The sequence below is a fragment of the Podarcis liolepis genome, assembly GCF_965112155.1.
Source record: "Podarcis liolepis genome assembly, chromosome: 1".
In the NCBI taxonomy this organism is placed as follows: domain Eukaryota; kingdom Metazoa; phylum Chordata; class Lepidosauria; order Squamata; family Lacertidae; genus Podarcis; species Podarcis liolepis.
The window spans coordinates 134,790,680-134,806,379 of NC_139554.1; the positions used below are offsets into that span (position 1 = coordinate 134,790,680).

Genomic DNA, 15,700 nt, shown 5'->3' on the forward strand with positions numbered 1-15,700 from the left:
GAGAGGGAGGAATGCAGTGACCCAGCCTGGTCACTGGAAACATTCAGTCAGCCAGGGTTGGGGCTTACAGAACTGAACAAAAGGAGTCGCATGGCATCGGAGCACCAAAGGGAGCTTTCCACTCAGATGTAAGATCCGGTATAATTTACCTAAGTGCACAGCATAAAACCAGGAGTTAATGAACTTTACCCATTCTGCTGTAACGAGAGAGAGAAGGGGATGGTTAAGCCACATATGCCCATTTTGAACCCACTATCATGTAGATTCAAAGAGGTTACAGTGTCCCTCTGATCTCCTTAGTATGAATGATTCAGCTCGAAAGTAAGATAAGATTCTACGGATTCAGAAGTGATTCAGAAGATAGAATCCTTTCAACGTGGTTAGATCTCTTCAGCCCTTCATTGGAATCCTAGGAGCTGGAATTTACAGCATCCTTGTTTCTTTTGGCTGTCCTGTTAACGTTTGCCTTTTCAGATGCTTGTGACAAATGTGGATGTGTATACTTCACCTCTTGACTGGAGAGCACATGCATTCTGATCGCCAGTACTCCTGTTTTTGGTCCAGCAATATGAAGTTGTATTACTTCAAAGCTTTCAAAAAATGAAGCTTAGACATACCTGATTCTGAATTCTTTTCTTATGAAATCTTTCTAAGGACAGAGACATTCTACCTGTAATTCTAGTGGCTGAAACTGCATCTTTTTTGGCTTTAGTTTGATATGATTTACCACTGCTTGGAATAGAATATAACCTGAATAATTTCTATTACGCCATTAGGCAGAACTTCAGTTCCCAGCTGGCAAACAAAAAAGGGGAGGGCAAAAGGCATCTACATCTCCTCTTCAAAAAAGAAATCAGGCAGAAAGCAAATTAATCCCAAAATACGTACATTTGCATGAAGTCAGCTTTTGAAGATAACAAAAATATATTCCCTAGTCAAGTGATTAAATCTTACAACAATTTTCTGTATAAGTGAAATTTATTGTATACTAGGAAAATTATCTGCTTTATAGACAAGTAACTGTTGAAGTAAAAACATATATCATTACCAAATGTGTAATTAAATTCCTTCAAGTGAACACCCTGTTATTATACAACAGGAAACATTATTCATGTGGGCATAATAATGCAGTTTTCACATGTTTCTTTCCGCACCTGTGAGAATATCCAATTTTTACTTTTCAATCAAATCTAAGGAGGTATCATGGCCCTGGAGGCAGATTCACCTTCTTCAAGGGATGAAGGTTGGAGACTCTGAATCAGAAAAAGAACTGCAAGCGAGGGCAGAAACACTTCTGCAATGGGAGCCAAGGGTGCTGGCTTAGAATCACAGAATTGGAGAGTTGGAAGCGTCATCAAGTCCAACCCCCCTGCAATCAACTAAAGTATCTGTGACAAGAGAACTACATCTCGGAGGACCCTATTTCAGAAGCATCCATGTGACCAATTTCCCTGGCCCCATAGGATTAAGAGACTGCTGGGGTGGCCTGGGCCCCTGCAGGTGAAGAGGCACCTTTCAGTAAAGGCAGAGCTTGCAACTGGAATACAGGCGCTGCTCTTATATAGGGACTGGCCTAAGTCTGGCTGCTGCGGAAGCAACTCCAGAGCTTTACCCTCTGTGAGTATTCAGTCTAAACCTTGCAAAAGACAGCCTTACCACAGAGCAGAACAGGGAGGATTTTGCCTTTCATTCTATAATTTTTTCCTGTGTCCTCATTTCCTCACCATGAACCTAAGGTATCCTAATGTATGACAAGGTTAAGGCTGAGCTATCTTTGCTCAACTAAGAAGGAAAGTGGGGTAGAGATGCAATAAGCCCACTGGGAGAGAAACATGGGATTGACTAGTTCCATAATTCATTCCTGAGCTGAAGAAAGCAGAGGAAGAAGCATGCAAGCCAGAGGTCTATTCTTAATCTCATCCTGCAAGATCTGAACAAGTCTCCTATGAACTTATTTTAAATCCTCATGCAATAATTAGTCATGTGTAAACCAGGTTCTGACTAATTTTTGTTGTTGTTACTATTATTATTATTTAGATTTTCTTGTATTACAAAAGTACATACAGTGTCTCAGTTTTCTGTTCACAGAATCTTTTCTACAGATCAGTTTTATTCAATGTGAGGCCCAAATATTATAGGCGGATTAAGGTTGGGGAAGAAGAGAAGTTGGGAGGGAGAAGGCTGGGGTAGTAAACTTTCTTTTTTAATATTGTGTGTGTGCGCATGCGTGTCATGTGGGTGGGTTCTCTTTAGATTCATTTATTAGTTTTCTTCCTATTAAGAATTCTGTAAATTCCTCTGAAGGCAAAGAGAGAAGTCTGATCCTAGAACTGGCAGCTGCTTTTCTCTATCCATGCTTACGTGAATTCTCCTGTTCCTCAACACCACCACCCTTGGAAATTTAGCCACTAAAAGTGAAATGAGCATACAGTGACCCATAGAGAAAGGCTGTCCACAGCTCCATGAGCACATCTACTTTTCCCTTCTCACTTCCATGGGAAGTGACTTCAGAATTCGCAACCGTTGAGTTTATATGTAACTACTTTTCATGTAACATATAGTCATTTCTCTGGCTCCGAGTGCTTGTAAGTCTGGAAATAACATTCACTTTGGATTGTCTAACCCTGTTTTAAAAATATTGTACATGAGTTTTGATAATCTATTACTTGTTAGATAATTCAGCAAAGTTAGAACAACTGTGAGTATTACAAGTGCCACCAGCTGAACATATCAATTACTTGAGCAATCAGCCAGCAGAGATTCAGGGAGCATCTGAAACTGCTTCCGGTCAGGTGGATTCCCATATAGATTTTCAGGTGCTTGCCGACTGCACAGAATATTCTTAGGTAAAAGTCTAAGCATTGAAGAGTTAGCTGTCTTCTGTGAAAACAGGATTCATCAAAATAAGACTTACTTTGCAACCACCTCTCCTTTCGTAGCTTCATTTTTTCTTTCTTAGGCAAAAGTACCTTTTCATCTTCACCTGAAAAATCAAACAGATGTAACAATAAGTGAATGGCATTCAAAAGAGTATCCTTTATTATTGATAAAAATGCCTAAAATATACTAGCCACTGCACAGAAAAGCAGGCTCACAAAAACAAGACAGGAAATAGCAATTGGGAGGAAAAGGAGAAAACATGGCATTATAAAACCATCAAAACATTCCAAAGATCATGTTGAGGTGAGAAAATACGTAGGTGAACCATCTGTTCTCATTGTACACTTTAGGAGAGAATATAGCTATAAATGCCAAACCTATAGGATCGATTACAACAGCAGACTTGCAATGTTAACAACCTTATTTAAACCTGAGAGAGAATAAAGAGGCTTCCCTTCTCAGCACTTGCTAATTTAGTATTAAATTTCTCTATGCATTTAGGCCCAAGTTCATCCAAAAGGTACACAAGTCAGTGCACTTATGTTTGTGCTATTTCAAACCCAGAGCCACTGTGATGGGAACAAAAGAGATTTAGACAGGTAGGGCACACCTGCCATCCCGTCCACTTTGGGTCACAAGGCAGATCCTGATAAGGATGTGGCCCATGGAGCCAAAAAGGTGCGTCCCGTCTTCATCCCCAATAAGCCCAGCTCTGCAGCCTAGCTATGGAGAGCCAACTGGGGCTGGCCTGCCTTCTGAAGGGTTAGGTTCCACAAGGTCAAGAAAGGGTGTGGCGGTCCACAGTTGAAATACCGTATTTTTCGCACCATAGGATGCACTTTTTCCCCTTCAAAAATGAAGGGGGAATGTGTGTGCGTCCTATGGAGCGAAGACAGCATAGCCCCGCGACCCTTTGCCGGCTGGAGAGGTGACACGCAGCTATTGCAGCAGCCTCTTTAGCCGCGCGCCACCTCTCCAGCTGGGAGAGTGCACACGGGGCTAAAGAAGCCCCACTTACCCTCTCCTAGCTGGAGGTGACACGCAGCAATTGCAGCAGCCTCTATAGCTGCGCGCCATCTCTCCAGCCAGGAGAGCGCGCACGGGGCTAAAGAAGCCCCCCCCCCCCGCAACCCTCTCCCGGCTGGAGAGGTGACATGCGGCTATGGCAGGAGCCTCTATAGCCGCGCGCCTTTGCGCTGCTCCCCGACCTGCTCTTTGGGGCTGGTGGTGGGCTTCCCCCCGCCAGCCCCAAAGAGCAGGTCGAAAGGAACCTGAAGCCTGGAGAGTGAGAGGGGTCGGTGCGCACCGACCCCTCTCGCTCTCCAGGCTTCCAAGGTAGCCGCCTGAAGGCGTCTGAAGGCACCTTAAACGGCACCTTGTTCTAGAGGGGGAAAACAAGAGGGGGGAAATTCTCCCCCTCTCTGCGCAGCGCCTCCTGCCGCTTCGCTGAAGGGGCGCTGGGCAGAGAGGGAGAGAATTTTTTTTCTTGTTCTCCCCCCTCTAAAACAAGGTGCATCCTATTGTCCGGTGCGTCCTATGGTGTGAAAAATACGGTACAGTGGTGCCCCGCAAGACGAAATTAATCCGTTCCGCGAGTCTCTTCGTCTTGCGGTTTTTTCATCTTGCGAAGCACGGCTATTAGCGGCTTAGCGGCTATTAACGGTTTAGCGGCTTAGGGGTTTTAAGAAAAAGGAAACAAACTCGCAAGAACTCGCAAGACGTTTTGTCTTGCGAAGCAAGCCCATAGGGAAATTCGTCTTGCGGAACAACTCAAAAAACGGAAAACTCTTTCGTCTTGCGCGTTTTTCGTCTTGCGGGGCACCACTGTATAAAGTCTACACGTTTCTTGATGTATCAAGTTACCAAAAATTAACCTAGAAGGATAACTTTATATCTTGTCTTTCACACTGCAAGCTTCTTGAGGGCAGGCATCTGTCTCTTTTCGTAAAACTCTGCAAGATGCCCTGCACTGATGGCATGATGGTACCCAGAGAATGTTTTGGGGGCAATCTTATGGCAAGAGCTTCTGAGATGAGCAACGCAGGATGCAATGGAGCTCCCTGGACTCTCTACTGGCCAGCGGTGTGCGGTCAGTGAACTAGAGGGACTAGGATAGTCCCCTGAATGTTCCCAGTAAATTGGAGTATTAAAGTCTGGCACCTCCTTCCCAAAGCCCTGGAAGCTTCTCCCGGAATAGAGGAGGAGGAAGGGAGGGAGGGTGGAATGATGCTCAGGTACATGATGTTGGTGCCCCTGCCATCACCCTTGCAAGCTGGCACCTCTGGCCCTAACTGTTTCCCTAGGGAAACTTTCACCACAAACGACTACTTCTGACGTTAAGTCCCTGGCTCAGCGTACGTATATTGACATGACTTGCTCATCCCAGCTGAAGCTGGCTGAGCCAGGGCAGGTTGAAGCCTCGCCAAAAGGGCACTCCAGTGGCGTGGGTGGGTGGGCAGAACCAGAGGTGAGGTCTTCAGCTGAGTCATGTGACCTAGAAACCCAGCACAGAACACTCTTCTGAAGGCTTGTTTCCCCTCTGCCAAACTCAGGCAGAGCAGCAGCTCTGCTGCTGAAGAGAGTTTGGCTCTTGTCTAACTTTACTCCAGTTTAATTTACACCGGCTTGCTTTATGCCAGTTTCTTGTGCATGGGATTGCTCCCCCACTAACTGTTAAATTATCAGGGAGGAAAATATGAGAGTCCTAAAGAGAGGTTTGAATGACACACATGACAACACATTTCTGCTTTGTAAGTTGCACATTGTGGCGTTAGGTTGGTCACAGTGAATGCTGCATGTAAAACCCATTTCAGTTAGTATCTCATCACATTTTCTTAATGTTAAGAACGTTAAAAAGGAGAATAAAGTTAAAACATAAAAAATCTTTTCATCAGTTGAGGTGGGAAAAAAGAATAAACTTTATTTTGATATGCAAGGAGTTAAGAACTTGTAGTTTGTAACTGTTGGGCAAATGCTGAATGTTTAGTCAATCCAGTAGGATTATTTTATGCAAAGCATCAATAAATACCCCAACATCAGCCAGCTGGGCAGCCAGACAAGGCTTATCCATAAGCAAGAGATGAGTTCTCTTCACTCAGGAGCACCCCATGTGGGCAGAGAAAGAATTGTATTTAAAAGACAGATTATGGCAATGCAACTGAACACCCCAATCCAGCGCAGGGAGAGGGTTCACACACTACCCCAGGGATAAGTAACCTCTGACCTTTGACTCCAATTCCCATCAGCCCCAACTAGACTGGTCAATGGTTGGTCTGGAGGGCTACAAGTTCCCTGCATTACCCTTTCCAAAACCTAAAAGAGAGAGGGAGACTGAGTGGGATCTCCTGTTCCTTTATTCCCCTTGCCCCTGGTATTATTTCTGGATTCTCTGTTCCTCTCTCTCTCTCTCCCCCCCCCGGCCCCATATCTCTTTTTATAACAGCCAGCATGTGCACACAGAGGGCATTTGAGGATTGCTAAGGCTTACCCGTACTTTCAGTCGATATCTGTGAAAGAGCATTTTCATTAGCAGCATATTGATTTTCCAAGCTGTGCACCTCAGCTATAATCTGCCCCGCTGAATGCTTTAGCATAGATCCTAATCCAGCATAGCCAGATATTTGTGAAGGGCAAAGTCAGCGCGCTTCACAACAACTATGCAACAGAATAAAAACCATAGCCTGCTGCAACTAGGAGACGAGAAATAGTTATGCTATTCAATATTTGCAAAAGAAACTAATTCTTGTTAAAAGAATAAAGCAGCCTTGTAAATAAACTCCTCAACGTTACAGCAATTTCTTTTTTTAAAAAAACAACCTGTTTTTTACTCATTAGCTGGGCACTCCTCCCTCCTTTTCCAGGGCCTTTTATGTATCAAAAGCAGGTGAATAAAAAAATTGTGTTCCCTTCCTCCTTTGCACATCCCATTGCCAATCCTGAGCTGGATTTGTGTGAAGACAACACTCCTGCTGCACATCCGTCTCCTGGCAAAAGCACCGACTGCTTTCTCCCTCTGCCACCAGTCCACTGTTTTTCTATGCTAGATGCATAGGAGGTTCACCTGCAGCTCATCTAGCACTGAAATGCAACAGGCTGGCAGCATTTCTTTCTTTCCTCCACTTCCAGCCCTTTGAGTTCTACACTGGAAGTGTAAGAGGGAGTTTTGCCTACTGCAGGTTCAGCATCATAGCACTCCATGTCTCCACCAGGAGCCGTCTTGTTTCTGTGCTGGGCAAAGAGCAGGGGCTCACAACAGAGATGAAATGAAATGAGGTGCCACAGGAGGGCCCTTTTGAAAGCTCTATCCCTCATCTAGGCAGGGAGAAGACAACAGATCTTCTTCCACACCCAGCAAAGAAATGCAGCAGGCTGTCAGAAGAGAGGCGGAATGTGGCACCACTCTTCTGGCAGCTAATCCTCCTGGGTGAAGTCCTTAGCTGCTCATTTATGATGACAAGTCAATCAGTTAAAAACAAGGCTAGACAAGAGGTTCTAAAAAGGGATCCCTTCCCCCTCTAGCTCTATGCAAGCCTTGCCAAATGCCAAGCCAAGCAGGTACAGGGGCTCAGGTGAAAAACATGCAATGCTTTTGGCAATCACAAAGTAGGTTCCAGTTTACAAAAAAGCTCAAGCTACAGCTACTTTTTAGCCTTAAGACGGCACATGACTCTTTGCCAGGGGTCAGCAACCTTTTCCAGTCGTGGGTCGGTCCACCATCCCTCAGACCATGTGGTGGGCCGGACTATATTTTGGAAGAAAAAAAATGAACGCATTCCTATGACCCACAAATAACTCAGATATGAATTTTAAATAAAAGGACACATGCTACTCATGGAAAAACACGCTGATTCCCGGACCATCCGCGGGCTGGATTGAGAAGGCGACTGGGCCAGATCCGGCCCACGGGCCTTAGGTTGCCTACCCCTGTTCTTTGATGTGACAGAATGCTATCTTGTACTGACAGAAACACTCAAGAAATTTTATTTTGTATTTTATTGCCACAATTCAGTCCCCAATTGTGCAAATCAGCCAGCCAGCAAACTTGTGGCCAACAACCATTTTATACCAACAAACAAGGGATGCACACTTATTTATACAAGACGATGCAGACACTGCTCTAGATGCTTGCAATGAAAGTCTAGTCATAAAGTAGGGGCCTGAAAATACTTCTCTCTGTGGCAAGATTGCTTATTTCAATTCCAAGTTTTCTACTATTCTATGATAGCAGACCTAAGCTGGCACTGTGAATCAGTGTATCATTTGAGCAATTTAGCACCAGGCAAGTTTTTGAATGGCTTATATTTCTAGTGCTGTATCTCCTGACATTCAAGTATGATTGCTGACATGTGACTAGATATGTCAAAGTATGTGTGAGAGTGAAGGAACTGAATACATCTTCCTGCTAGCAACTGTTTAGTAGCAGTTGCTTAACTCCGCAGTCATAAAGCATAATTGCTCTGATTTACAAGGGAACATTCAGGCTTTTGGGGGGTGGGAAGGCTAGGGAAGTCCAACACACTGAATCAAAATCTATCTCTCTCTCTCTCTCTCTCACACCCACACACCCACACACCCACACACCCTTGACAATGCTTTGCAAGCAGGCATCTTCAGCCTTATCATTCAAGTTTTCATTTCCATGTTCAGGCACAATGGTAGAAACAACCCAGGAGAGAAGATAGGTACCATTTCTCTTCCACAGTCCTCCAGTCCTCCCAATCACCTTTTGAGGATCAGCAAAGCATCAGCTCAGGCCAAAACACCCTACCAACTCAAGGACACTAGAATAGTGCACCCAAATCCACTAAAACTCTGTGGCCACAACCACAATCTGGTAATTGAGAAACTAGCACAAGTCAATGCTAAAAAGAAACATAGGGAAGGAGACCTGTGAATCCTCACTTGCCTTAGTTCCAAGAAATATTTGAAAACCATGCTCTATCAGGCTGTTCAAAGACAGAAAGGAATTATGAAGAAAAGATCGTCATTTTGAGGGAAAGAAAACTGCATCTTAAAAGAAGTTCAAAGTGTTCAGTACACTTAACCTTAAATGCTGTAACACATCTTCTCCAAAAGAAATTGTAGCCGCTCTGAGCCCAGCTTCGGCTGGGGAGGGCGGGATATAAATTAAATTTATTATTATTATTATTATTATTATTATTATTATTATTATTATTATTATTATTTCATTTCTTTTACACCAACAGCACTCTGGTTACAGGTGAAGGTCTGAGGGAAAACACCAAACATTTATCATTTTTACACGCCTATTTTACAGAAGGAACAGGCACGTGGGGTGCTCATTTCTTTAAGTGGCCCAGTGTTTTGAGAAACAACTGAAGCCATTCTCCTCCAGCAACACCTTGCTTAAGTACCATGGAAAAGTCAAACAGCTCCATGTAACAACCTCTTGGCATCTCAGAGAAAAATGCCATCAGTATTTGTGTCAGTGGTAACCACAATAACAACACGTTATACTGAATGAGACACCTTATACTCACCTGATGAGACACGTTATACTGAATGAGACACCTTTCAATTGTCTTCTTCAGAAAATTGAGTATGAGAGCACAGGGCGAGACTGTAATGCCATTATTCCTTGCAGAAGCAAGTATACGCCTGGACCCCACCCACCCTTAGTACAGAACAATCACAGAGTGCGCTTGCACTAAGATGGCTATCAAGTTACAAAACTCCCTGCTCTTTCTTGGTTTGAAATTCAAATCTCAGTTTCAAATTCAAAGCCTCACTTTACATAAACTAAATTGCTTAAAAAATAACCAACCTCTTTTGCAAAATCAAGGATTTGCCTTTGGCCAGATAAGTCCTGCACAGGCTAGCCAAGCATAAACTGAAGCCCAATACTTATTGATTCCCTAAACCACATCCCCCAGTCCTTCCGTCCTCTCACTGGTTGCAATGATGTCTCTCTGTGCAGGACAATAATGACAAACACAATTAAAAGCAGAAATAAGTTCATATCATAGTTTCTTCAACCACCTAAATGTCTATTTCCTGCAAGTTCCTGTCTGCCAGCTGTTTTGTTTACCTTGTCCAGTTTGAAGTTGAAAGAGCATGACCCATGTGATAAATAAGGCTGGGATAGCTCAATTGGTAGAGAAGCAGACTCTTAATCTCAGGGCCGCGAATTTGAGCCCCGTGTTAGGCAAAAGATCCCTGCATTGCAGAGGGTTGGACTGGATGACCCTCATGGTCCCTTCCAACTCAACATGACGACAATAATATGTCCTTCCGAACAATATTGTCCAGTCTCTTGAGCTCTACTTTAGTAGGCTCAGTTGTGCACGCTGGGTCCACTCTTGCAGGGTAAGAGAAGTATCAGAAGGGGAGCCTGGGAGACCTCAAGCAACAAAGTCCAGCCTAAGAAGGTCAACACAAAATTAGCAAGGTTCTTGGGCTACATCTCTGGGATACTTACTTCACAAGAGTGAGAAGGCAGCCCTGTATCAGGAAGCTTTTAATGTTTGACTTTTACTATGTGTTTATATGTGCTGTAAGCCGCCAAGAGTTGCTGGGGAAATTATTATTATTATTATTATTATTATTATTATTATTATTATTATTATTATTATTATTATTAACATAGCAGTTCGAAAGCACACTAGTGCAGGTAGATAAATAGGTACCAGTGTGGCGGGAAGGTAAACGACGTTTCCATGCGCTTTGGCTTCTGTCATGGTGTCCCATTGCCCCAGAAGCGGTTTAGTCCTGCTGGCCACATGACCCAGAAAGCTGGCTGTGGACAAACGCCAGCTCCCTCGGCCTGAAAAGTAAGATGAGCGCTGCAACCCCATAGTCGCCTTTGATTGCACTTAACCGTCCACGGGTCCTTTACCTATTATTATTATTATTATTATTATTATTATTATTATTATTATTAAATCGTTTACCTGATATAGTATTTCTTATTTTGAAGGCGTGACTGAAGTAGGCTGGCAATCTACCACTGGCAGCAACAGGAGTTTTACTGTGCTTGCAACAAAGAATACTGTATAAACCAGATATAAAATGAGAATTGAAACTGAGGACTTTGTGGTATGTTTGAAGATCATTCCCCACAGCTGACCTTGGACAGATTTCCTAAGTTTTATTAAATGGGATTTTATCACACACACACATCTTGCTTCTAATAACCCACCAGATTCACACTAAAATAATAATGAAGGGATGAAAGGTTGTAATCTGGGAATATTATGGCCTTGTGTCTGCCTAAATTGCTCTAAGTAGATTAGCTGACTTGACATGACATTAAGCTGAAATCTGTTCCTATTGCAGCTGCACAGAGAAAGCAACTTCACTTCTGTTATGTGAATACTCACATTAAGTATTAGGCGTATGGAAAATAACAGAGGGCTAATTTCAAAGTATAAGGAATTATGTTTAACAAAAAAACAAACTTAAATACTACATTAACACACATGTTCATGAAGCCATTAGTTTGAGCAAAGACTTAAGGTTTTGTTTCTTTTTACAAAAATCACTCAAGTACCACAAAGCATAGAAATTGAAATGTTAGGACATTCATTCGACCTTCCTTGCTGTGCAAGCACTACGGTCATCCTATGGTAATCACACTACGGTCTCATACAGGGTGAGTCCTTTAAAAGAGGCCCCATGGATACAGAGTACACATGGTCCACGGGGCCTCTTTTAAAAGATTCACCCTGTATATTGTGCTTGCATACAATTTACCGGTAGCTGCAGTGCACTCACCCTTTTTCATAACAGTTGTTTTTATGAAAGGTTTTTCAGACTTAACAAGGGTACATGCAACATCTCTGTTTTCAATTCATAGAGTCCTTTCCACAGGTCAGTTACATTCAGTGTGAGATGCTGCTGCCATAGACATTGTGAGGTTGTAGGCGGGGGGGGGGAGAGAGGAAAGAGGCACATTTTCATGGTCTTTCTGCCCTCTGAAGCTTTGGTCACTGCTTCTGCTTTATACATTCATGTTTAAATGCCCAAGCATCATCACCTGCTCCCTCCACACAGGCATTACCTCCTACTCCACATAAACACACAAAGCAAGTTGTTGTTGGAACGTCAAAGGATTCTGCTCTTCAGTTTAAAAAGTGGCAAGAGAGTGGCTATTAAATTTCTTTAAATGTAAAAGCATTATATCTTATTAAAACTTCTTTTTTAAAAAAGGACTTGGCATTAAAGCATTCTTAGCCTTAGGACTGTCTCATCCACCTCCACCAGCCTGGCCAGTTGGCCCACCTAGACCAAAAGAGATAGAAAAGGCTTTCCATTGGGGTTGGAATTTTGCCTGGGCAATAATGGTATTCCAACAGAAGCTGTTGAGGAGAACCAATGCCAGACCTCTTTTGTGTTCACTGAGAAACTGACCATCCATGTTACCTGTAAGTAACCTGAGATCATTGTGCTGTCCTTGGTTGGAAGAGGTGTGGTGCTGAGGAGGGTGTTTCTCTGCTGGCTCTGCCTATACGGGAAGCAAAGTGTCAGAAGGAGGCTCCACCCCTCCATAAAGGATGCCTCACAAACGGGAGGACAATTCTGAGGTTGGGAAAGCAAGACAGATGGGGCAAGACAACTTTGCTAGGCTGTGATCAAACCCAATGGCACTGCAACCCAACTGATTTCCGGTTCTACAAATGAGGCAGAGGTTATTTACAACATATCCCTTTCCCACTAAGACATTGGATTCTTATCTCATTATACATGACTAAGCCATTTCTCACCTTCTCACCCCTTGCCTTTTCCTGTAAGACCTATTGCAGTCGTTAAGAGTCGTCAACAGGCTCATCTCAGCTATCTGCCAATCTCCCATTCCCACCACCATTCTGAGTAATACCCCTCCCCACCTTCTCACTATATAGAAGGATCTGGCAACTTCTGTTTCAGTGTATCTGAAGAAGTGTGCATGCACACGAAAGCTCATGCCAAGAACTAACTTAGTTGGTCTTTAAGGTGCTACTGGAAGGAATTTTTTTATTTTGACTATGGCAGACCAACACGGCTACCTATCTGTAACAAAGTATTGGGTTCTTGTTTGAGCTTGTTTTTCTCATTTAAGGCCATAGGCACCTGAAACAGTACACACTGTAGTACACACTGAGAATTAAATATCTGAGATGCAGTCTCATTCTTGTTTCATTCCTTCTTGCATATTTAGGATGACCACTTGGCACAAACCACACAGGTGGCTTACAATGCCTATAGCTTTCCCATGGGGGTCAGTCTGACTCTCCAGAACGAAAGCAGTTGCCCACAGCAACTCCACCCGCCCTATTTCATTCCTCTCTTGTGGCTCTCCAAGGAGGCATCCATACATAATTCAAAACCTATCAGTTCTATAGTAATTAAGCCAATTGATTTGAACTCTGTTAAACTGACCTTCCTATCCACTTACCACCTGACCTCCAAACATGCAGCAGTTTCTCTGTGCAGGTCAACCGAGTGCGCTGGTATCTCATTTCCTCATGCAGTTACAATGTAGTCAAGAATGACCTGTCCATTCAAAACTTCTTCTCATAAAAACCAAAAAACACCTTTTTGCAAACCACCTCTAGATTTTCTTACAGGAAAGGGGAATATAAAACAAGCAGTATATAAATTTTGTGAAATAACTACGTAAAATAAATCCCCAAAGAAGATTAGGCACACCCCTTAATATCATTCGCAGAACTTGCCTTCCAAATAGAATCTGCACAATCAACCTGAAATCAGATTGGGACGCCACCAAAAAGCTTTCACTGAATGCTGCAGAGTCTGCATTAGCCCCATGAAGAGATAAAATCCCACATTGTTTGACTTAAGAGAAAGGCCATTTAGCCTTAGACAATTCACTTCTTTAGAACTGAATGGCAGAGCCTGTGCCAGCCAGGATTTAAAAGAATAGAACAAAATGTGCAGAGTACTCCTTGCACATTGATGCAGCACTGTTTAGTTTCAGGGAAGGTGTATTTTCTTTGCAAAATACTAAAGCAAATGGAGTCCTTAGGCAGAACATCTGTTTTCCCCAATGAAATCACTTTGCAGAGCAGTTGTTCCTACTTCACCCCTTCTGCTGACCATCCCCTCAAGGAGTGTTCTTCTTCAGGGCTCCAAGCAGCCTGAAACAGGAGCCTGGGTGGGTGGGTGGGTGTTCAGGCCTCTCAACGTTGGAGTTGGAGGGACTCCTTTTCTCTTTCATCTATGTTCTATTCTGAGATGTCTACATACGGCAAGGGAAGTTTTTCACGGCACAGATGGGGAGACTTGAGGATATGCTCTGTACAGTGGTACCTCATGTTACGGACAGGATCTGTTCCGGAGGCCTGTCTGCAACGTGAAATGTCCGCAACTCGAAGTGCTGTGTCTGCGCAGGCGCACGGTGCGATTTGGCGCTTCTGCGTATAAGCGTGACTTAGCACTTCTGCATATGCACAAGAGGCGAAACTCGGAAGTAACCCAATCCGGAAGGGTTGCCACAGGACGTAACGTGAAAAGATAAAACATGAAGCGGATGCAACACGAGGTATGACTGTAATGTAATGAGAAAGCCATTTCTCTGTCTCCCTCTGCCCGTATCAGTCCCTCATCTGATACGCTAACATTCTCTGTCTCAAATGGTGCCAACCAGAAACTGATACACATTCTGCCAGACACTGGATTCCTCTCACCCCCAGCTGCACAAACCTTGGGGTAGAGGTATTCCAAGAGAAAATAAATGATGAAACTCAACATTTCAGCATATCCCGCCCCCAAACATGCCAGGGGTCCCTCTGGAGCAGACTGTGCGTGGCGCAGGAGACTGGGGGGAAAGGAAGGGGAAATCCCTCCATGCAACACAGGATGTCACCCTTTCAGCTTTATATGTCACACATGGGGCCCTGCAATAACATTCTGCAGTGGAGAATGCGTCTGTTCAATGTTCCAGCCTCCCTAGTCCATCCCTGCTTTCTTCCCCGGCCCCCATCAGCAAGCTCTTCAGGTCCACTGAGCATGGTCTACAATCGTTGGGCTTCTTCTTTGCCTACTCAACCCAACCTACAATGTGAGGATAAAAGGAATCAACAGCACTGCAGGGATTTATTTACAAGGTTCATATCGTGCTTTAGTCACGAATGCTTTCAGGGCAGCTTACATCATGAACTATATCAGAATAATAAACAACTAATAAAAACAGCAATTAAAACTCACATCAGAATAGAAATTAAGAAAAACAGCAGACATTTCCATAAAGGTCCACCCATCCAGTAAAGCGAGAACATCTAATTTTCCAGGAATGGTTTCAGTTGGTGTGGAGATTGCCATACTTCTGGAGCCAACCAGACCACAGGGAAGATGTTCCATAGTCAGGATGCTAAGCCAAGAAGAAGCCCTTTCTCACACTGCCACCAAATGCATCATTTCTTGTGGTGGAACACGGAGAAGGGTCTCCACGGTTGATTTTAAAACACTGGTAAATTGGACAGGGTGGGTGGGAGATGGCATCAATAGCTTAAAGTTAAAGCTCTCCTCCTGCCAAAGCAAAAATAAACTCTAAAAAGGCTCTAATGTTCTGAGGAGTGAAAGATAAAAAGGACTAGTGGAGATGCTGTGCTGAAAGGATTGCCTGGAGCAACCAGTCTCCCCTTTTCCAAGTAGCAGAAAAGGGTGCAAATGCTCACCAGGGATGCTAAATATTCCACTGAAGATGGAGGACATGGAGGTGCAGACTGAAGCTGAGGGCCTGCAGTTTCCCAATTTCTGGAGGGAATTCCTAACTCAATGGTAGATGAACCCTGCCTATCACTGCCTTAAACAGAGGGGACACAGGATTGCCACACATGAACCGCCAAGGCTTAATGTTTCT

At 43.7% G+C, this 15,700-nt stretch overlaps 1 protein-coding gene across 2 annotated transcripts in view; it reads right to left on the reverse strand.

The window, feature by feature from the left end:
• Positions 1-15,700, reverse strand: part of SLX9 (SLX9 ribosome biogenesis factor) — a gene marked incomplete at its 5' end in the record, with an annotated part of 35,317 nt that overhangs the window by 8,904 nt on the left and 10,713 nt on the right. For both annotated transcript variants that reach the window (XM_083475219.1, XM_083475220.1), the window contains one exon: positions 2,915-2,983. In XM_083475219.1, coding sequence (XP_083331345.1) covers positions 2,915-2,983 — 69 coding nt within the window. The remainder of the gene's footprint in view (positions 1-2,914; positions 2,984-15,700) is intronic.